At 36.2% G+C, this 23,213-nt stretch overlaps 1 protein-coding gene across 4 annotated transcripts in view; it reads right to left on the bottom strand.

Annotated features, from left to right (window-relative positions):
• The window catches only part of CTNNA2 (catenin alpha 2), a 952,920-nt gene extending 934,485 nt beyond the window's left edge, over positions 1–18,435 (bottom strand). For all 4 annotated transcript variants that reach the window (XM_008700056.2, XM_008700055.2, XM_008700054.2 and 1 more), the window contains exon 1: positions 18,334–18,435. In XM_008700056.2, the coding sequence (XP_008698278.1) occupies positions 18,334–18,435 (102 nt within the window). The remainder of the gene's footprint in view (positions 1–18,333) is intronic.
• Between the last annotated feature and the right edge of the window lie 4,778 nt (positions 18,436–23,213).

A 23,213-nucleotide genomic window follows, 5' to 3' on the forward strand; every position in this document is an offset into this window, starting at 1 on the left:
ATTAGTGGTGATTAGCATCTTTTATTGTGTCTGTTGGCCATTTAAATGTCTTCTTTGAAGAAATGAAATGAAATGTCTTCCATTTTTTTAATTGGATTATTTGTGGGGGTGGTTGGTGTTGAGTTGTATTAGTTCTTTATATATTTTAGATATTTGATATTTGAAAATATCTTCTCCCATTCAGTAGGTTGTCGTTTAGTTTTGTTAATTGTCTCCTTCAATGTGCAGAAGCTTTTTATTTTGATGTAGTCCCAATAGTTTATTTTTGCTTTTGCTTCCCTTGTCTCAGGAGACATATCTAGAAAAATGTTATTATGGTCAATGTCAGAGAAATTACTGTGTTCTCTTCTAGGATTTTTATGGTTTCAGGTCCACATTTAAGTCTTTAAACCATGTTCAGTCCATTTTCACGTATGCTGTGAGAAAGTGGTCCAGTTGCATTCTTTTACACATAGCCATGCAGGTTTCCCAGCACCATTTGTTGAAGAGACTGTTTTTTTCCCATTGCATATTCTTGCCTCCTTTGTTGTAAATTAATTGACCATATAATCATGGGTTTATTTCTGGGCTCTATACTCTATTCCATTGATTTATGGGTCTATTTTTGTGCCAGTGACATACTGTTTTGATTATTATAGCTTTGTAGTATATCCTGAAAACTAGGATTGTGAAACCACCACCTTTGTTCTTTTTCAAGATTGCTTTGACTATTGGGGATCTTTTGTTCCGTATAAATTTTAGGATTATTTGTTCTAGTTCCGTGAAAAATGCTGCTGGTATTTTGACAGAGATTGCACTGAACATGTAGATTGCTTTGTGTAGTACAGACTTTTTTTTTTTTTTTTTAAGATTTCATTTGTGTATTTGATAGAGAGAGGCAGCGAGAGAGGGAACACAGCAGGAGGAGTGGGAGAGGGAGAAGCAGGCTTTCTGCCGAGCCCGGAGCCCGATGCAGGGCTTGATCCCAGAACGCAAGGATCGTGACCTGAGCCCAAGGCAGATGCTTAAAGACTGAGCCACCCACGTGCCCCTGTAGTACGGACATTTTAACAGTATTTCTTCTTCCAAACCATGAGCATGGAATACCTTTCCATTTGTTTGTGTCACCTTCAATTTCTTTCATTAGTGTTTTATAGCTTTCAGAGTACAGATCTTTCACCACCATAGTTAAGTTTATTTCTAGGTATTTTATGATTTTTGGTGCAACTACAAATGGGATATTTTTTTAAATTTCTCTTTCTGCTACTTTATTATTAGTGCATAGAAATGCAACCGATTTCTGTATATTGATTTTATGTCCTGTGACTCTACTGAATTTATTAGTTCTAGTAGTTTCTTTGTGGAGTCCTTAGAGTTTTTTACCTATAGTATCATGTCATCTGCAAACAGTGAAAATTTTACTTCTTCCTTACCAATTTTGATGCCTTACAGTTCTTTCTGTCATCCAATTGCTGTGACTAGGACTTCTACTACTATTGAATTAAAGTGGTAAAGTAGACATCCTTGTCTTGTTTCTGAACTAAGAGGAAAAGCTCTCACTTATTCACCATTGAGTATGATGCTAACTTGGGTTTTTCATACATGACCTTTATTGTGTTGAGTTATGTTTCCTCAAACACAACTTTGTTTTATGATGCATGGATGTTGTACTTTGTCAAATACTTTTTCTTCATCTACTGAAATTATCATGTGGTTTTTATCCTTTCTATTGCTGATGTGATGTATCATGTTGATTGATTTGCAACTTTTTTAAAGATTTTATTCATTTATTTGAGAGAGAGAGCATAAGCAGGGGGAAGGGGTAAAGGGAGAGGGAGAAGCAGACTCCCCACTGAGGAGGGAGCCCAAGGCAGGACTCGATCCCAGGATGCTGGAGTCACAACCTGAACCAAAGGTAGACACTTAACTGACTGAGCCACTCAGGAACCCCTGATTTGCAAATATTAAACCACACTTGTATCCCAGGAATAAATCCCACTTGATTGTGGTGAATGATTTTTTTAATGTATTGTTGGATTCAGTTTCTTAATATTCTGTTGAGAATTTTTGTATCTATGTTCATCAAAGATATTGGCCTGGAATTCTCTTTTTTTGTAATGTCTTGATCTGGTTTTTGTATCAGGGTAATGCTGGTATAGTAGAATGAATTTGGAAGCATTCCTTCCTCTTCTATTTTTTAGAATAGTTTGAAAAAACAGGTATTAACTCTTTTTTAAATGTTCAGTAGAATTCACCTGTAAAGCTGTCTGAACTTTTGTTTTTTGGGAGTTTCTTGATTACTGATTCAATTTCATTGTTGGTAATCAATCTGTTTAAATTTTCTATTTCTTCCTGATTCAGTTTTGGGAGGTTATATGTTTCTACAAATTTATCCATTTCTTTTAGGTTGTCCAATTTGTTGGCATAAAATCTTTAATAAAATCTCATAATCCTTTGTATTTCTGTGGTATCGGTTATTTCTCTTCTTTAGTTTCTGGTTTTGTTTATTTGAGTTTTCTCTCTCTCTCTCTCTCTCTCTCTCTCTCTCTCTCTCTCTTTTTAGTGAATCTGGCTAAAGGCTGATCAATTTTGTTGATCTTTTCAACGAAACAACTCCTGGTTTCATTGATCTGTTCTATTGATGCTTTTGTTTCTATTTTTTTTATTTCTGCTCTAATCATTATTTTCTTCCTTTTACTAGCTTTGGGTTTTGTTTGTTCTTTTTCTATCTCCTTTAGTTGTAATGTTAGGTTGTTTGAGATTTTTCTTGTTTCTTGAGGTAGGCCTGTATTGTTATAAACTTCCCTCTATAGAGAAGCTTTTGCTGTATCTGAAAGATCTTGGACCACTGTGTTTTCATTTTCCTTTGTCTCCATGTATTTTTTTTTTATTTCCTCTTTGATATCTTGGCTGACCCACTCATTGTTTAGTAGCATGTTATTTAACCTCTGTGTATTTGTGTTCCTTCCAGATTTTTTCTTGTGGCTGTTTTCTAGATTTATAGCATTGTGATCAGAGATGATGTATAGTATGATTTCAATGTTTTTGAATTTTTTGAGATCTATTTTATGGCCGTATATGTGATCTGTTCTGAAGAGTGTTCCATGTACACTTCAAAAGAAAGTGCATTCTGCTGTTTTAGGATGGAATGCTCTGAAGGTATCTGTTAGATCCATCTGGTCCAATGTGTCATTCAGAGCCACTGTTTCCTTTTGATTTTTTGTTTGGGTGATCTATCCATTGATGTAAGTGGGGTGTTGAAGTCTCCTACTATTATTGTATTACTATTGATTACTTCCTTTAGGTTTGTTACTAGCTGCTTTATGTATTTGGGTGTTCCCATTTTGGCTGCATAAATATTTACAATTGTTATATCTTCTTGTTGGACTATGTCCTTTATGATTATGTAGTGTTCTTCTTTGTCTCTCGTTACAGTATCTGTTTTAAAGTCTATTTTGTCCAATGTAAGTATTGCTATTATGGAATTCTTTTGCAAATTCCATTTGCACGATAAATGTTTTCCATTTCTTCACTTTCTTTTTTTCTTTAAAGATTTTATTTATTTTGTTTTAGAGAAAGAGAGTGCATGAGTAGGGGGAGGAGAAAAGGGAGAGGGAGAGAATCTCAAGTGACTCTGCGCTGAGTGCAAAGCCCAATGAAGGGCTTGATCTCATTACCCTGAGATCAAGACCTGAGCTGAAACCAAGAGTCAGATGCTTAACCAACTGAGCCACCCAGGCGCCCCCATTTCTTCACTTTCAACCTGCATGTCTTTAGGTCTGACATGAGCCTCTTGTAGGCAGCATATTGATGGGTCTTTTTTTTTTTTTTAATCCATTCCATCACCCTATGTGTTTTGGTTGGAGCATTTAGTCTAATTACATTCACAGTAATTATTGATAGTTATGTACTTACAGCCATTTGTTACTTATTTTACAGTTGTTTTTGTAGTTCTCCTCTGTTCCTTTCTTCTCTTGCTCTCTCTCCTTTATGGTTTGCTGGCTTTCTTTAATAATGGACTGGGATTTCTTTTCTTTATTTTTTGCATATCTATTACTTGTTTTTTGATTTGTGAGTAACATTAGGTTTCTATATAAAATCTTAGGCATATAACAGTCTACATTGACAGTCACTTAAGTTTGAACCCAATCTAAAAACACTAAATTTTTACTCCTGTCCCCCTCACACACATTTGAGGTATATACTGTCATACTTTACATCCTTTTATTTTATAAATCTCTAGACTGACTTTTTTAGATATACTTAATTTTACCACTTTTGTGCTTCTACTTTTCTTAGTCCTGTTTATGGTCTTTCCATTCCATTCAAAGAGTCCTATTTAAGATTTCTTGTAAGACTGGTTTAGTGGTTATGGATTCTTTTAACTTTTCATTGTCTGGGAAACTCTTTATCTCTCTTTCTATTCTGAATCATAATTTTGCTGGATAGAGTATTCTTGGCTGCAGGTTTTTTGTTTTTTGTTTTTTTTTTCTTTCAGCACTCTGAGTCTATCATGCCACTTTCTTGTGGCCTGCAAAGTTTCTGCTGAAAAATCAGCTGATAGCCTAATGAGGTTTACCTTGTATGTACAGTTTTCTCTTGCTGCTTTTAAGATTCTCTCTTTATTGGTACTTTTTGCCATGTAAAAACTATATGTCTTGGTGTAGACCTCCTTAGGCTGATTTTGTTGGGGACTCTCTGTATCTCCTGGATCTGGGTTTCTGTTTACTTCTCTAGATTAGGGAAGTTTTTACCTATCACTTACTGGCAAATAAATTTTCTGCCCCCTTTCTCTCTCCTGTCCATCTGGGATCCCTATAAGGTGAATGTTGTTCATTTGATGTTGTCACCAAGTTCCCTTTATCTATTTTCATTTTTTATTAAACTTTTTTTTTCTTTCTCCTGTTCAGCTTGATTGCTTTCCATTATTCTGTCTGCCAGGTTGCTTATTTGTTCTTCTGCTTCTTCTAGTCTACTGCTTATTCCCTTTAGTATATTTTTTTTAAAGATTTATTTATTTATTTATTTATTTATTTATTTATTTATTTGACAGAGAGAGAAAGAGAGCCAGTGGAGAGAGGGAACACAAGCAGGGGGAGTGGGAGAGGAAGAAGCAGGCTCCCAACGGAGGAGCCTGGTGTGGGGCTTGATCCCAGAATGTCAGGATCACGCCCTGAGTCAAAGGCAGATGCTTAACAACTGAGCCACCCAGGCGCTCCTCCCTTTAGTATATTTTTAATTTCAGTTATTGAGTTCTTCATCTCTGATTGGTTCTTTTTATGTTCTCTCTTTGTTGAAGGTCTCACTGAGAACCTCCACTCTTTCTTCAAGTCCAATGAGTATTTTTATGATCATTACTTTGAATTCTCTACAATCATATTACTTATGTCCATTTTGCTTAGTTCTCTTGCTGTGATTTTGTTTTGTTCTTTCATTTGGGATATAGCCCTCTGTCTCCTCATTTTGTGTAACTCTGTGTCTGTTTCTGTGTGTTAGGAAAGTCAGCTACTGTCCTGCTCTTGAAAGTAGTGGCCTTATGAAGAAGAGGTCCTGTAGTGTCCTGTAGTGCAATGCCCCCAGTTCACCAGAACCTGGTGTTTCAGGGATGTCTCCTATGTCTGTTGCATGTGCCACATGCTGTTGTGATTCAGCCACATTTGCCTTCTGTCTAGTTGTCTGCAGTGGCTTTCTTTGCCTGTTGTGGGCAGGGTATGGCCCCTGTGCTGTTAGTAAGCCAGTCTGGGGCTACCTTGGGCTTGAGTTAGGTCAGACCATGCAGGTGCTAGAGCTGCACTGAACTGTGCAGTGCTCTCCCTATGTTGTCCCCTGGGAAGTGTTTGTTGGTGGGCAGGGCCTGTAGTCAGACCAGATGTCTGCCCTCAACACACTGCTGGGGCTGCAGTCAAACTGATGTGTATGTGATGGTAGGAGTCACTTTGGGGTAGTGCTGGCATCTGTCAGGGCTTCTTGCACAATGCCAAGGTTATGGCTCTGCTTTGGAGAACTCGTGTGGAGGCTGGGTTGGAGGGGCAGGGTGGGTTCACAGGAGAGTGCAGGGGCAGGGCACACTGTTAGCAAGCTACGTGGAGAGTGTTTGTGCTGCAGTGATTCCTGCAGCTGGTTCTGTATCTAGGCTGGGGGATGAGGGAGGGAAATGTTAACTGCCAGCTCTTTTGTTCTTGGAGAAGACTCCTAAAGATCCCTACTTTTCCAGCACATGTTCTGAGATTAGTCAATAAATCTTCTTTCCATATAACCCAGGCATTTTTCAAACTGTTGCTTTATTCCGTGTCTCAGCAGCACTCTTTGTTAAGCTGTCTCTTTAAAGGCAGGCACTTAGTTTCCTAATGTCCTCTGGCTTTCCCAGAGCCAAGCCCCTGATTTTAAAAGTTCCACGTGTTAAGGCCAATGAATGCTAAGCCCCTCTGGCTTTCAAAGCCAAAGGTTACGGGGATTTGCCTTCCCAGTGTGGGTCCCCCATGCCTGGGGTGCTTGGTATAGTGTCTGCTCCTCTCCCTTCTCTGTGCTTGCACCGGCCCTCCCTCCTGTGGACAGTTTCATGGGTCAGCTTGGTTCTGGATGGTCTTTGTCCTTCCTACCCTCTCTGATGCGGCTTCTTCTCTGTGTTTAGCTGTGGAAAGTCTGTTCTGCCAGTCACTTTCTGGGTTATTTACACTGATGCAGGTGTTGCCTAAGTGTACCTATGAGGTGAGTTTAGGATCCTGCCATGTTCTGTAGGAGTCCTGTACCACTCATCATAGCTTGCATGGTCCAGCAAGAAGGAAGATTTCCTCTGCTTGGCAACAGCAAGCTTCCAAATTGCACAGTCTTAAACAGGAAAATGATATGATAAAATTATACATTGTTTCCAATGATCATTCTGATTGCTATTTAGAGAATGTATAGGAAGTGAGCAAAAGTGGGATTGGTGGATTATTTAGTAAGTGCCCATGTTGGTTATTGGTGTGAAAGGACTTAGAAAGGTTTAGAACCAGGACTTCAGCAGCAGAGATGGAGAGAGGAGAGGATATCAGAGAAAAGAGAAACCAAGGAGAATTCTTAGGTGTGAGATGAGGGCTCAGTGAAGAGATGTAGGGTGAAGATACAAATTTGAGTGTTGTCAGTATATTGACAATATTTAAGGTCATAAGGATGGGTAGAATCAACTGGATGAAAAATGCAGAAAAAAAGAAAAGAGGAGTCCTAAGTCTAAGCCCTGAAAAACACGAACGTTAAAAGCTGAGGTAGGAAAACAAGATAAAGCACAGACTGAGAGGGCATAGCCATGCAGCCAGGACAGCCGAGTTACAGAAAGACTCAGAGTTATGTCAAAATGAAAGAAAAATAGCTGGTTAGATTTCCTATGACTTTTCCTGGCCTTCCATCCTTCTTAATTATGTGAAATCAAAGCATATCTTTTGTACTTTTAAAAGGATGACAAGAAACAGAAAAGCAGGTGTGTTGCCATGCTCCACCCCTTAATCTCAGATCTCTGACAAGCTTTAATTAGTTTGCTAGTTCAGGGCTTCCTGAGTAAATGTACTTCTGTCACTTTGTAGGCATTCTCATGCTTGTTGGAGTGGATTTTTTGGTCACCAGCTCAGATAAGTATTCTATATTGTCCAAGGTAGTTATGAGAAATTTTGTTAGCTAACTTCCTACAATTTCTTGCTTGAAATTTTTGAATTAGTATGCATAAGATTTTGTTAATTGTCTAGTATCTAGCTCATAAAAAAACATTATTTTTTTCTGACATTTTTAAATTTAGTTTTAAATAACATTTTCCCATTTAAAATAGTTGCTGTTCACTGAAATGGAAAGTGCAAGAGGAAAAATATTCTAAGGTTTGAGTTTACTGCCAAACAGAATAAAAGAAAAGTTACTGCTAAGTTTGAGAATTCACATGCATTAACCACTTAATAAGGAAAACAGGTTTTTAGTTTAACTTACTCATTTGAATGTTAAGGAATTTGTTTACCTCGTGTTTGCATTTCAGCAAATATCTGGTGTGGGCAAGAATTAGGTGATGCAAACAAGAAAAGAAACTAAGTCCTGACAGTGCGAATATATTCAGTTCTCTTCGCCTTGCTTCTTTTCCTCTTTTTTGTTCATTTGTTTATTTCAAGATTTTACTTAAATTCCAGTTAGTTAACATACGGTGTAATGATTGATCACTTACATATAACACCCAATGCTCATCACAAGTACCCTTCTTAATCCCCACCACCCATTTAGCCATTTAACTCATCCCCCCACCTATCTCCCCTCCAGCAACCCTCAGCTTGTACTTAATAGTTAAAAGTCTTTTATGGGCACCTGGATGGCTGAGTTGGTTAAGCAACTGCCTTCAGCTCAAGTCATGATCCTGGAGTACTGAGATTGAGTCCCATATCAGGCTCCCTGCTCAGCGGGGAGTCTACTCCTCCCTCTGACCCTCCCCCCTCTCATGCTCTCTCTCTTGCTCTCTCTCTCTCTCTCAAATAAATAAATAAACAAAATCTTAAAAAAAAATAAAGAATTTGTTTTATGGTTTACCTCTCTTTTTCTACCCCGTTCCTCTGTTTTAATGTTGGGAGTAGCTGGGAGTTCATTCCTTCCCCACCTTCATTTTAATCCTTTACTCTCTTCCCATTTTACTCTGTTAGTTCTCTGTGGTTGATGTACTAGCAACTTGCCAATTCAGTATTTTCAGCTTATGATTACCTTGGGAGCAGCAGATATATTCAGTCTAATTCACCTTAGGCCTTTTATTATGTGGTCTAAGTCTCTCTCTTTTTCATCTATAAAATGGGGGAAATAATATTGATTCCAACAAGCTGACCCAAGGAGTAATGAAAACTTCTGGAAATAGCTAAGATAGTATCAGATACATAGTAACTACTCAAGAAACATTAGGATTTCCCTCCCTTTTCTCCTTAGAGGCTCTAGATTATCTATGGTTAGTTCTGTGCTAATGGAGAAGAGCTCCAACTAAAACAAGAGCAGTAAAAACTGTCCAAAGCAATGACAAAACTCTAATAAAAGTAATTTAGAAAATTTAGTTCAGCAGCTTGAACCATTCCTATGAGCAGGGCCCAAGAAATCAGGATTGGTGAGTTTAATAAAGTGTGAGGGAAAATCTCCAAAACCCCCTTTCTCATGGAGAGTAAGAAATTAATAACCTGAGGGTAGCATGTAGAGCACTCATGTCATCACACCTTAGGACTTCTCTTTTATCCTCTATTAAATAAAATGTCTCTTACTAGCATTCATAAAATAATAACTGTGTTCAAGTCAGAAATTATTGAAAGGAAATATTTTGATAGAAGAGAAGTTAGTTGCATCATTGTTAGTATATAGTTTGCTTGTATTCTAAAACCATATACTATCATATTACTTAACTTCTGTTGTCCTAGGCTAATGAGAGGGAAATAGAGGCAGATGTTGTGTGTTAACTGTGACTATGTTTATGCTAAACAGAGGTGAAATGATTCCAAGGTGCACAGAATAATTTTGATTTGCAGTAGTTGATTCTAAAGGTAGGGGTAGAATTGACACATCACATGGTACATGGTAGTGAGTGTCTACCAAATACAAAAGACCCAGAGCTAGAGTAGTCACATAATCATTTACATTATATGCAACAATGTAACATCACCCATCAAATTAATGCTAATTTCAATTTTTGTTTTTGTGGTTTGGCACTTATTTTGTAATTTTCTTTATGAATAAACATATGTGCATACATAATTTTACATTTTACTACTTTAAGGCCATTCTACGATTTGGGAAAATTTTGTCTTTTTTTTGTTTTTTGTTTGAAAGGGCTCCATACATTACTCAAGTTTCAAAACATGGCCAACACAGCTGGCCATAAAACAAAAAGAGCATCATTCCCATCTGGTAGCAGACATCAAAATTTTGAACATAATCCCAAAACAGAAATTAATCTAATCCCAGACAATATACTAGTCGATTAAACTCCTATTTTAGAAGTGGCAAACACAATAACTACCAAGCAATCTACCATAAAAGCTCAACTCAAAGAATTATTTCCCATAAAATAACTACTTTAGGTATATGTATCTAAAACAAACAAACAGAACAAAACAAAACAAAAATGCAGCAATTTAAAAAATGGTAATATTAGGGGAAGAAACAATATTTGCAAAACAACAAAAATAATTTATAGTCTTTCAATTAAGTATTTATATGTGTGATAAGTAACCTTCTAAATCATAACCATATTATTTCTTTTCAAATCCTATTTTTAGTATAAAATAAAGAGATTTTTAAATAAAAAGTTATGGCATTTTATGTAGTTCATTCATTCACAGAAACTTCTATTATAGACAGATAAACAAAAACATGTTTTCAGACAAGGAAAACAGCATTCAAAAATTAAAATGGGATTGGTATGAAAATATTAAACAATAAAAATAGGAAAAATACTTGGAGACAGAGTAACCAAGCTATATATAACATTCATCAAAGAAATAAACCAGCTTAACGGAGTTGACATCATTTGCTTTTAGCACATCCTTTACTTTTTATACAATTTCAACCCTTTGACAAAGGTACACAATTTATTTAACATTGTAGTGTCACCATGGAAACCACCCAACTATGTTAATCTTTGAATCTCATGAATGAACCATTAATTAAGGTAGTTCTCAATAATGATACTTTCTAGACAGATGGGTACCATGAGATCTCATTTTATACGTCCATTCTTTTGGTGAATTCATACAGAAAATACTCCATCTTGTAAACTGTAAGACAGAGTATGGGATAGCATAAACAGGCACACACTGGCTTAAGCCTTAGAAGTTACTTCATTTCCGAGTATCGGTTTATTTCTAGAATAATTTTCAGTTTAAATCACCTGATTTTAAATTTAAACCTCATGATTTCCTAATTTTAAATGCACCAAGGAAATTAACTACAGTTGTGAGTCACACAGATGACTCCTTTAAGAGGTCTTAATATCAAAAGAAGGAGAAAATCAAGTATTTTTTTAAAGTATAAAATTAAATTTAAATTTTTAACAATATTTTAAGTGTATGAAGTTCTAATTATTTAGCTTTTGAAATAATTAATTTTTGAGTACAATTTTAAAGGACCTAACTGTAGAAGTCACTAAAGCCTAACCTAAAAGAGGCCCATAGACATTATTCAAAATAATACTGGAAATGATTAAAGGTCCTCTTATTAGTAAGGTCTTTCCCCATTACACCTATTTAGAACAGCTCATTAAACATCAGTGGTATTCTTTTTTTCAGACACTTATTGTTATTTAAGTTGCAGATTTATCTTTCTAAAAGGAAATAAGGAACTAAATTCCAGCAAATTCCATTCTATCCTATTGTGATGGGCTGAGTTTCATTAGCTTGCTGAAGTTGAATTCCCAATAACTTTAGAGGTTCCTGTTTTAGCAATCTTTGATTAAATGTAACACACAATTTATTCTTTTCTAAACCTGCATTAAATATTTTTCTAAAGAAAATATATAATGAATCTTATTTTACACATGGCACCCATTCTCTAATAACTGGAAAGCCATTACTACCAGGTAGTGAAGAGCACAGCATTAAGAGCAAACCTGTATCAGAATAACATCAGACATTTCATCAATCACTTTAATGAACCATCTCATGAATCCCTTCAATAATCCTATGGGGTACAAATCATTATTATCTATAATTTACATTTCATGACACATTAAGTAACATATTCAAGTTATCACTGGGAATACTGTATTTATAATCAAGGCTCCGTGACTTCAAAGCTTGTGCATATATATCCTCTACTTCAATGATGTAAAAGTAATTATAAATTTTCACATTAAATAACTATAAAATTAATATGCATTTTATATAGGAAAAATAATTTTTCTTATATATTTTTCAGTTAAAGAGAATATTTTCCTGTTTTGATTTCTAACTGCTTAAAACAAATGGGAACTTTATTTTTTTATATTTATCTTCTATCTAGCCACCTAACCCCATTCTCATATTAATTTTAATTATAATATCATAAAAAGTGTTTTTCTCTGTCCCATTCCTGTGTTTACATGATGCATTCCTTTATTTTAAAAGTTTGATTCCATTCCTATTTAGACTTTTTAGTAGAAATAAGTGCAAAACTCTATCAAATGTCTTTTTAGCATCTAATGGTATAATCAATTGAGCTACTGAAATACTTTTATTTATTTCCTCATAATAGACTATCATTATATTTCTTAAGTGTTTCCTATTTTGTTATATATATACTGATCTTTGAATATACTGCTGCATGGTATACTGAATATACCGCTGCAATACTAGATTTTATGATTTTTTTTTTTGTTTTTGGTGTTTTTGTTGCATTTAAACTCAGAAATGATATAGAACCATCATTGTCTTTTTGTAAAAAAAAAATGTTATTTTAAAATATCGAACTTTTAATAATAAAATTATGATTCTTCAAAAAATGATTGAGGAGTTATTTTTTTCTATAGTTGAAATGGTAGTTTAAATAACTCTGTGATTATCAGTTCTTTAAATATCTAATAATATTTAGCTATGCATCCATTTGTTCTGGTGCTTTTTGATAACAGATCTTTAAACAGCCTTCTAATATTTATGTGGCTTATTCCAGTTTTCCATTTCCTTCTGGATATACTGTGGTAATTTAAATTTTTCTAGGAACTTATTCCCTTCCTGTAGATCTGCATGTTTCATCAGAGTGGAGTTGCATGTAATAGTCTACTATGCTTCTTTTAACCTCTCTGTTCCTGGAATTATTTGTGCTTTCTCATTCATAATACTATATATTTTTTCTTTATATATTTTCCATAATTTGTGTGTTGAGGGATTTTTATTGGCCATTTCAGAGAAGAATCAAATTTGGAATTTATTTAATCACTCTAACTTTTGTATTCTATTTTACTGATTCCAGTCTCCATTGTTAATTAAATTCTGTTTTAGTTTCTTTTGATGTTCTTTTTCTAATTTCTTGGGATGAACACTTACTTTATTTTTCTTTTTTATTTTTTGTTAATAAAAAAGGCATTTAAGCAAAAATTTTGTACTGAGCATAGCTTTTATTGGGTGTGTATATTTTGTTAAGAAGACACCATCTTTTTTATTAGCTCATGCATACTTCACATTTCCTTTTGGTTCTAAGAGTTATCTAAGAGTGTTTCTTAATTTCGAGTATATTATGTTTTAGTTTTCTAATAAAATTGCCTAGTCATTTTAATTTTCTAATAAAACTTAATATCACAGGATGCAGCCTATTAAAAATTTTTACTTTTTGGAATTTATAAAAAATTGGGGCATCTTGTTCAAGGACTAAACTTTCTAAGATAAATCCTTTCACCTTTGAAAATTCATGATTTCCATAATGTAAAAATTCTAAAAGGATCTTGTCATTTCGACATTGTAAGATAAATATGCAACCTCATATACATTATGATAGAAATGAGATCGTTTTGTGAGATATTTTAAATACTTATCAACAGTAAATTCCTAATGTCACTTTTCTTATGACAGCAAATGAATTTTACTGAGAACCCTTAATTTCTGGTAGTTGTTTTATTACTTATCTATCCTTATCAGAAAAACTAGGATGGTTACAGGCATATTGCATCACTCAATACCACTATGAGTGGTATTCATAATGGGGTGTGTGTGTGCGTGTGTGTGTGTGTGTGTGTATGTGACACAAATAGGCCTTGATTTAGTTTTCTTTCTCAGTTCCATCTTTTTAAAAAAATGTTGAACATGGAGTTTATATTCAGTATTTTCTTATCTCTCCTTTCTGATTCATATGCCCTTCAAAGGTCAACAATCACATCAGTCCAGTCATTAAGGCTTTATTCTAGGGGAGGGAATGCTTAGTCTTGATAGCAGAGCCATAATATTAGGAAATAATAGAGAAGCTTGTCTGAAAAGTCACATTTTTGAAAGCATCTCTCTAAGTCAGAGTAGGAACACTGAAAAGAAAGATAAGCCATATAGATACCAGAAGATATTAAAGGGATGCTAAGACTCGTTACAGTGTTAAGTCACAGTATGAAATTCAAGAAGAGTTTTACATATTCTACTGTATTAAATTAATAAATATGAATTAGACATTTAACTGCCCCAACTTTTCATAAAAGTTTTTAATGCATTGCCTTTATCTGATAGAATTTAGGTAATTGAACTGAAAGATATGGAAAAGAATAATTTTTAATTGTCATCTTAGATATGCTATTCTTTAGATAAGACAAACATAAGGGCAAAATATAAATACATGAAAATTTTAAAAAATAAAAGACAGTTTATGCGTCATATTTTGTTTTCCCATGCCAGATTCATTTATATCCTTCTCCTTGACTTATACAGTGTTGGATAATGGCTAACACAAGCCTGAATATAAAGTCATCAAAAACAGAAAAATGGAAGCTATATTTAATCAACATTTACTTTATACCAGTTTTTGTGTTTTAATTATTGTGTTTCATTTAATCTGTAAGATAAGGATTAAATATATTGATATGTAATCTGAAGGTAAAATTCTGAGGCTAGAAAAAGGCAATCTGCTTTTAACTAGGCTGAAGGAACTACATTTCAGACCAGATTGACCTGACTCCAAAATATCTCCTAAGCCAGTCTTTCTCAAGCTAAGATGAAAAGCCATATTTTTGTTATTCCAATACGTCATAAACCAAAGCACTGTAAAATACAACAAAATGAATGATTCAAAAATTTAAAAAGATAAAAAACACAAGTCTAAAATTATTCAACAGACATAAAATTATTCTGTAAAATGGTCATAAAAATTTAAAAGCACTTACTCTCAATTTCTGTGCTTACTACAGACCAATAACAAACAATTCATGCAGAGGCCTTGGTCTACAGACCATAATCTGAGTAGTCAACATACTCCCATATCTAAGAGCCTATCAGTAATAAGTGTTTTTGGAAGAAATTTTCATAGGGCTAACACGAATCATGATCAACTGAAAAATGTGCATAAACCTAATGAAATGTTTCAACGATTACACACAAAGATATTTACTTCCTACACCCGAAAACTTATGACTGTGTTATCTTCAGAAACAAAGGGACTTTGCAGATGTGATTAAAGATCTCAAGACAGAGAGATTATCTTAGAACATCTGGGTGGCTCCAATGTCATCACAAGGGTCCTCACAAGAGAGAAGCCGGAGAGTTTGAGTAAGAGGAGGAGGTGTGATGGTGGAAACTGAAGTCAGAGAGAGAGACATGTGAAGGCGGGATGCTGCCAGCTTTAAACAAGGATGAAAGCACCACAACCAAGAAATGCAGGTGCACACCAGATGCTGAAAAAGGAAAGGAATGTCCTCCTTAAGAAACATAGCCCTACCAACACCTTGATTTTTAGGAGTTCTGACCTCTGAAACTATAGAATAATAAATCTGCATAGTTTAAAAGCTACTCCGGTTATGGTAATTTGTGATAGTGGCTTTTGGAAACATACAGATTTTATTTTTTTTTTTTTAAAGATTTTATTTATCTATTTGACAGAGATAGAGACAGCCAGTGCGAAAGGGAACACAAGCACGGGGAGTGGGAGAGGAAGAAGCAGGCTCATAGCGGAGGAGCCTGATGTGGGGCTCGATCCCGTAACGCCGGGATCACGCCCTGAGCCGAAGGCAGGCGCTTAACCACTGTGCCACCCAGGCGCCCCAACATACAGATTTTAGTTCTGGGGAGTAGGATGCTGCTATACCACCTAAAAATGTGGAAGTGGCTTTGGAATTCGTAAGAGACAGATGTTAGAAAAATTTAAAGAATTTTAATAGAAAAATTCACGATTGCCTTGAGCTGACTGTTAGTAAACACAGGGATAATAAAGGCCTTGCCTGCAAGGACTCAGAAGGAAGTGAGGAGCGTGGTAGAGAAAGCCTCTGTCATCTGAGAGGATATCTAATCTTTATAAAAAGACTGCAGAAACACAGGTGTTAAAGGAGATGCTAGGGAAGGCTGAGAAAAAAATGAAGAACATGTTACTGGGAAATGGAAGAAAGAGTGACAGAAAGTTTGGATGAATAATTGTCTTACAGCCATATAGAAATCAGAATTGTACAGGATGAACTTGAATATTTAGTCAAGGAGTGTTCTAAGCACAGCGTTAAAGGAGTGCCCTGGTTTCTTCTTCCTGCTTATAGTAAAATGTGAGAAGAAAGAAATAAATTGAGAGGAGAACTGTTAAGCTAAAAGAAACCAGGACTTGATGATTTGGAAAATTCTCAGCCTATGTAAATTGCAAAGGCACTAAAATTGGAAAACTCACTTTCAGGAAAGCATGCTCTGGAGAGAAAGCCAATTGTATGTCTAGATAACCTTTGGCTGTGCCTTGGAAGGACTGAAAGCTCAGAGTATTCAGTCATACAGAGTGCTTCTTTTAAGAGATTAGGCATGTGTTTCATGGATGGCTTTGACTATTTCGGCAGAGGCCAAAAACGGAGATGGGATTATCTGGGAATGTTCTGTAAAGTAGCCTCTTCTCTAATAGAGTGAATCCCAGAGACATACAGGGGAAAACCACAAATTTCTTAGGAATGAATCTGCGTGGCTCAGTCAGTTAAGCGTCTGCCCTCAGCTCAGGTCATGATCCCGGGGTCCTGGGATGGAGCCCTGCGTCAGACTCCCTGATGAGCAGGGAGACTGCTTCTCCCTCTTTCCTGCTTGTGCTCTCTCTCACTATCTCTGTCTCTCTCTCTCAAATAAATAAATAAAATCTTAAAAAAAAAAAAAAAAAAAAAAGAATGTCAAATCAGTAGAAACACTGCCAGTTGTTCCCAAGCTTTCAAGTCTAAGGGAATTTGCCCAGCTGGATTTCTAAATTGCTTGAGGTTGATAATCCTTTTTTTCCTTCCACTTTCTCTCTTTTCAAGGGGAATATCTGTACCCATTTTCTTATGCCTGTGCCACCAATGCATTTTGGGAGCATATACATATTGTTTTCTAGTTTCACAGGTAACAGATGGAGAGGAATTTTATTCAAGAATGGATTATAACCAGAACCTTACCCATACCTACTATAGATGATTTAGATGATGAGATTTGGAATTTTTAAGCTGATGAAATTTTGATGAGATTTTGGACTTGAAATGATTCTATAATAGGTTGAGATGTTGGGGAATCTGGGGATGTGGTGAATGGGTTTTCCATGTAGGAAGGATATGAATTTGGGGGGTGGGGGCAGAGGGCAGACTATGCTGAACTGAATAATAACCCCCAAAGTTGTCCATGTCCTCCTAATCCCTGGAACTGTGACTATGTTATCTAAAATGGCTGTGATTTGGTTAAGAATCTTGAGATGAGATTATTTTGGAGTATTTCAGTGGGCCCAATGTAATCATAAGGTCCTTCTAAGAGGAAGCTATGAGATGTGAGGACAGGAGCAACAGTCAGAATCAGAGAGAGAATGGAAGCTGCTACATCGCTGGCTTTGAATATGGGGGAAGGGGGAAAAGAAGGCAAGTGGACTTCAGAAGACGCAAAAGACAAGGACATGCACTTACTGCCAGAGCCTCCACAAGGAACGCAGCTCTGTCAACACCTTGACCTTAGGACTTATGACCCCAGAACCATAAGATAATAAATTTGTGATGCTGTAAGACACTAAGTTTGTAGTGATTTGTTATACCAGCTATAGGAAACCAGTATGAAAAACCAAAATTGAATTTAAATAATATAATACTAATAATAATGAAAAAAAGAAGCTTCTACTTAATTTTGCATAATATCTCCCTAAAAAATATACTATAAAAATCTTTAATTTTCATATTCCATGTATTTCTGAGTTTAATATAGCAAAGAATATGCTTCATAAGATACAAAAATTACCTTTTAAAACTTAAATTCTGATAATTTTTTTTCCTATTGGCAGTCACCTGTGGAGATGTGGCAACTATGACAACAAAAAAAAATGGAACATTTCATTTTCCCAACATGAAATGTTCTCCACTGTAAACTAAAGAAAAGTCACATACTTTGCTCTTAAATAGTCAATACAGTTCTTCCCAACTGTGCATTAGCATCTGAAAGTGAGCTAGGAATGGTTTATCTAGACTTTGAATTCATTAGGAGGAATGACAGCGCCCTTCACCAAGTCCCCCTCTTTAATTGTCTCATCAACCTAATTTCAAAAATCATATGATGAGTTTTTAACAAGGCACTTCAACTGTTACTGGGCAATAAAACCGTCCATGGTTCAGGCAATAACATATCTTCAGTATTTAGCATTACGGCATGATATATTATTCACTTTTAGAGATTTCTAAGTTTTTTGAAGAGTCATGATACAATCACAATAGAAACATATACAAGTAATGAAGCATTTCAAATCATCCCTTACCTGTGTAACAAGTGGCTCCAAAAGCCTCTCCACTGTTAGTGTCCGGATTTCCAAACTTTTGGGGTCCCATTTTAAAATGATAGGTGAAGTTGCCGAAGTCATGCTCCCTATAGAAACACACATTAGTGGTAAGAAATAATGATTACTGAAATAATCAGTTACCTTGGGGGTTCAAAATGAATAAATCACCAAAACTCAGAACATACTTGAAGATTATCTACCTCGTTGAAACTCATCAAATTAAAGATGGGGAAATGTGAACCAGAATTATGTGAGGCAGTGATGTTGGAATCACATTAAAAACTGGGAGCTCCTGAGGGCACCTATATACATTAAGCAAACCCTTGGGACTGAACTGGCATGACAATATTTCACTCACTCAATATTTAGTACATATATCCATCTGCCAAATGCTGAGAAAGAATTGGACCTTGACCCCAAGTAGTTTATGTTTTCAAGGTAGAGAGAGCCAAGGTAGGCAACAATTATGCCTCAGTGTGACTCATTCTGTGACCAAGGAATGTAGAGTTCTATGGAAAAACTGAGAAAGGACACCAAAGTCAGTCTAGGAGACCAACCAAGATTTTCAGGAAGCACAGTAGATCTACCATTATCACCACATGAGGGACCTAAGTCATAACAAAATCCTACTTTGTTTTCTTCACATAACTGACCCCTGAGGATATTATACTCCCTGTGGCAGCTGAGTTTCATTCTCTTACATAGGAAGGACATTTTGCAAACTGAGTGGTGATGGTTCTGAAAATTAGCTTGCTGCTATTTACATGCTCTCTGATTACTCACTGCATTTACATTCTTGTCCCATAAAATTAGTGTCTGATAAGGTTATTTATTTCATTCTAAAGCAATCCTCTCCTACCTAAGAACCCCTGATGTGCGGGTAGCAGCCTCCCACATATCAAGCGCAAAATACAGCCCTGGCCTCAACAGAAAAATTATACATTCTATCAGGGGTGTGTTACTCAGTGAGAAATTGACTGCTCTTTGCTGAATATATTTCGACAACTAACCACTGGACAAGCAACCTTAGAATGTACAAACTAAGTCTGAATCATTTGCTTGAATACCACTGTAAATCAAACTGTTCATAGCTGTTCCCTTCTTGTGAATCAATGTCCCCACTCCATTCCATCCTTATAAATCAATGTAGATGATTATTTCTATTAGAATTAACAGTACAAAGAAGGTCTGTCACAATAGGCGCATGCCTCTTCACTGCACTGCTACAGCAAATAGACCCAACAAATTTGCTTTGGGGAAAAAAAAAAAGGCGAAGGCACACTGTGCTGGTATTTTACCTCTCTCCAAATGCCATGTTTTAAATAAACCAAGCACAGCGATCCAACCGTATAGACAGATTTAGATTTGTGTTCCTTCACAACAACAATAGCTGGCACAGATAAGCTGCCTGTCCTCCAAAAACCTAAAAACACTTTACACATTTCCCATTCACACTACCAACTGCCAAATGGTAGCTCTGACATGCACGGAATTCTGCGGCTGGGCGGCACACCTTCTTGTGCTGCGGAAGGACGAAAATGCCAGATGCGTTCTGCATGCACACAGTACCACTGTCCCTACTGAGGCCAGATCTACCGAAGTGATCTTGGTCCAGTACCTATGACACAGTTATTGCAAATTTCTGGGGAGGTTCTCTGAAAGCCTTTTTCAAGTTGTGATGGAATAATGAGTAGCAAAATAAATGATGATGCACAAGGAAGTCCTATAGGGAAGCTGGATATCTAGCAGCGAAGTCATTTTAACACAATAATGAAAGAAGGGTACTAGGTGAGACTGTGCAGAGAACCACCATTGTTATATGAACATGCTTGTGCATATAAGCTGGGAGACCAAGGAAAGCACATAAAATCTTTTATGGATGTTCCAGTGCAAAACTGTAAAGAAATGAGATTCAAAACATGCTGAGGTGAGAAACAAAAATGCTAGGGCAATCACATCAGAGACACTAGCTTGCATCAGGCAGAAATGGGAGACAATGAACAAAGACCTCTAGCCAAGTGTAAGCCAAGAAGTAGAGTTAGAGCCTTGAGTCCTGAAGGTCGCAGAGCCCGTATAAATCTAGACATGAAAGGATAAGAGTTGCTGGGCAAAACACCTGACTTAATTTATTCTTTTGGGGATTAATCATTTCAGCCATTTCTCGTAACACAGGTAAGATTCAAAAGCAAAAGGCAAGGAAAAGTTATATGGTATTAATTTGTTGAAGAGGAAAATCTAGTCATAGAAACTTTCAATGGTCTTTTTCCAGCCATTAAGTTTTTGATATGGTTTGGACTGAAACTAGGAATTCCGCCTCTACCCTACAATATTTTCATAATTTGGTTTAATACCCAAATTAGCAAGCATGAGGGATAAGTACTGAAAAATCTCTACCTCATAACCCAGGATGTTGATAGGTAAGATTCTCATTACATTGCCTCTGAGGAGCACCCTAGCTTCAAGCTAGCTACTGAGCATGAGGCAGAAAAGGGTAAGAAGCTCTTCTGGCTGCACTATCTGAGCTGGTATAATCCTTGCAATCTGTTGTTTCTAGAAGAAGAGTTTGTGTGTCCTGCTATTTGGGTCACACACTTGATTGCTTTCTACTATGTGTACTAGAACTTGTATTAGAAACATCCTCCCCATCAAAGCATAGACCATATTGCATAAACCAGAAAAAAATTATTCTATTTTACATTAACGATCATAACCTTAGTCTTCTAGATTCAACTATTGATGATCTTCCTCTTCAGTGCTAGTAAGGACAGATGGTGGCAAAGAAGAGAAAAACAGTCAAATATCCTCTAGAGCACAGGACTGGGGCAACTGCAGTCAGTAGAAATGACAGTGTGTGACCCCCATGACGAGCATACGCAAGATGGCTAACTCCCAACTGAGGGTGTCATCCCACCTGTGCTTTCAATATTTATAAATTCAGAAGGGTTAAGAGTACATGGGCTTTGAAGGTAGATCAAGTGACTATTCAGTAAATAGTCACTTCCCCCTCCATCCCTCACCTTCATGAAAAGAGAATACTTTCCCACTTCACTGATATTGGGCTTTGGGTAGGGGAACGTTAGGAAATATGATCTGAACAGACCTTGGAAATATGCTCGTGTGGTTAGACTCGTCCTCCTGTGCTACCGTCTCCTGTACATGATGAGAGTCACATATAGCCCACTGGTCCAAAAAAGAAGAAAGACCTATGGAGCAAACCTGAATTCAAGCTGCATCTGGAGCCCAAACCAGCTCAGCCAAGACTGGCCAGCCAGCTCCCAATCAAACCACAGAAACAGCATCAAGAATTAAATGCTTGCTATTGTATATCACTGAGATTTTGTCATTAACTGTTATTCAACAATAGCTAACAGAATGATGGCACATAGACTTTTGTTTGAACCGAAGCCCTATAATTTATCAACAATGTGATGTTGTCCAAATTAGGTGATTTGGTCATTCTTCCTGAGTCTCAGTTTCCTCAAATGAAAAACCAGGATGAGTGTTTTATAGGGTTATTGTGAGAATTAAATAACTTAGTAGACAGAAAACCCTTCTGGCAATATTATTATTTTTATTATTCTCCAAACTTGAAGTACATTCTTCTGGCATTTTTTTTAATCTCTAGGAGGAATAGGGAAGCACGCACTAAAAATAAATAACCAGATTGACACTCCTCTGAGTGAACAAACCAAATTGACTCAAATGAGAAGGCCAGAGAACAAATCAAGTGTTTAGTCACCCACACCTGCCTTTCATCTTTCCAAGGATGGGATGACACATTGTCTCAAATCCACACTACATATCTGTACAATTAATGTAGTCTGTTTTGCCCACAAACAAGATTCTATTTTTTTCAATGCTTTAAACTTAAAGGAAAAAAAAAAAAAAACATTTATCTTACTTGCTTTTGGTAAGGAGACTTAGAACATTGACTGGACACAGTGAAAGAATAAAAAACAGGCATTGTAACAAAGATAGCAAGGTTGTCTTCTTCCATACATCATGAATTTATAAGCCCAAGGACAAGCTCTTAGCAATTTATTTAATCTCTGAGATTTTCTTCTTGAAAAGTATCAAAATATCAAATTGTATATCCATGAAAGGTGCCAACATGGTCTGTAGGGTAGTATCTTACATAATATCAGACTCTCTCCATGGGAGTAAAGAAGCAGCATGGACCAGGATGCTAGCAACCATTCGTCACTCATAACAGAAAAAGCAAAACCTAATGAAAAGAAAAGCCAGAGTAAAATGAGGTCACTTATAAACAGCCAAGGGTCAAGTGCCTTGTTTCTTTGGACAGTGTCCTGAGAGAAAATTCCTTGAGGTGGCCTATTCCAGGGAATGCCTTCATATGACAAATATGTTAATGGAGTATAGAATGTACCACAGAGATTCCCCTTTCCAGGCATTCCTGGAAAATGTCTTTTGAATTCTCTGCCTCACTTTTCCAAGTTCTCACCATTCCTTCTACTGTTCTTTTGCAAAGCAATGGTCCAGGATATTCTCCAGTTGCCTAGAAGACCACCCGAACCTGCCTTCCCTCTATAGGGCTCCAGCTTCAGATTCTCTTCACAAATCTTTCTCTTCACCAACACTAAGCACTACTGCCAACAAACTCTCTGAGGCTTTATTAGACAACAGGCTAGCTTTGGTTGACAGGCAAATTCAGAAGAAGTTAATGACTAATAGTATGGTTTATTCACCTATCTCACACCTACGATATTGAGTCAATCACTTAACCTAAGCTTCAGTTTCACTGCTGTAAAATAAGAATGGCAATACTCTTACATAATTCATGAATTTGTTCTGAAAATCAGTGAAATAATTGCATATGTAAAAAGTGCTGTTTTTACTTC

The sequence above is a fragment of the Ursus maritimus genome, unplaced genomic scaffold (genome assembly GCF_017311325.1).
Source record: "Ursus maritimus isolate PB19 unplaced genomic scaffold, ASM1731132v1 scaffold_6, whole genome shotgun sequence".
In the NCBI taxonomy this organism is placed as follows: Eukaryota; Metazoa; Chordata; class Mammalia; order Carnivora; family Ursidae; genus Ursus; species Ursus maritimus.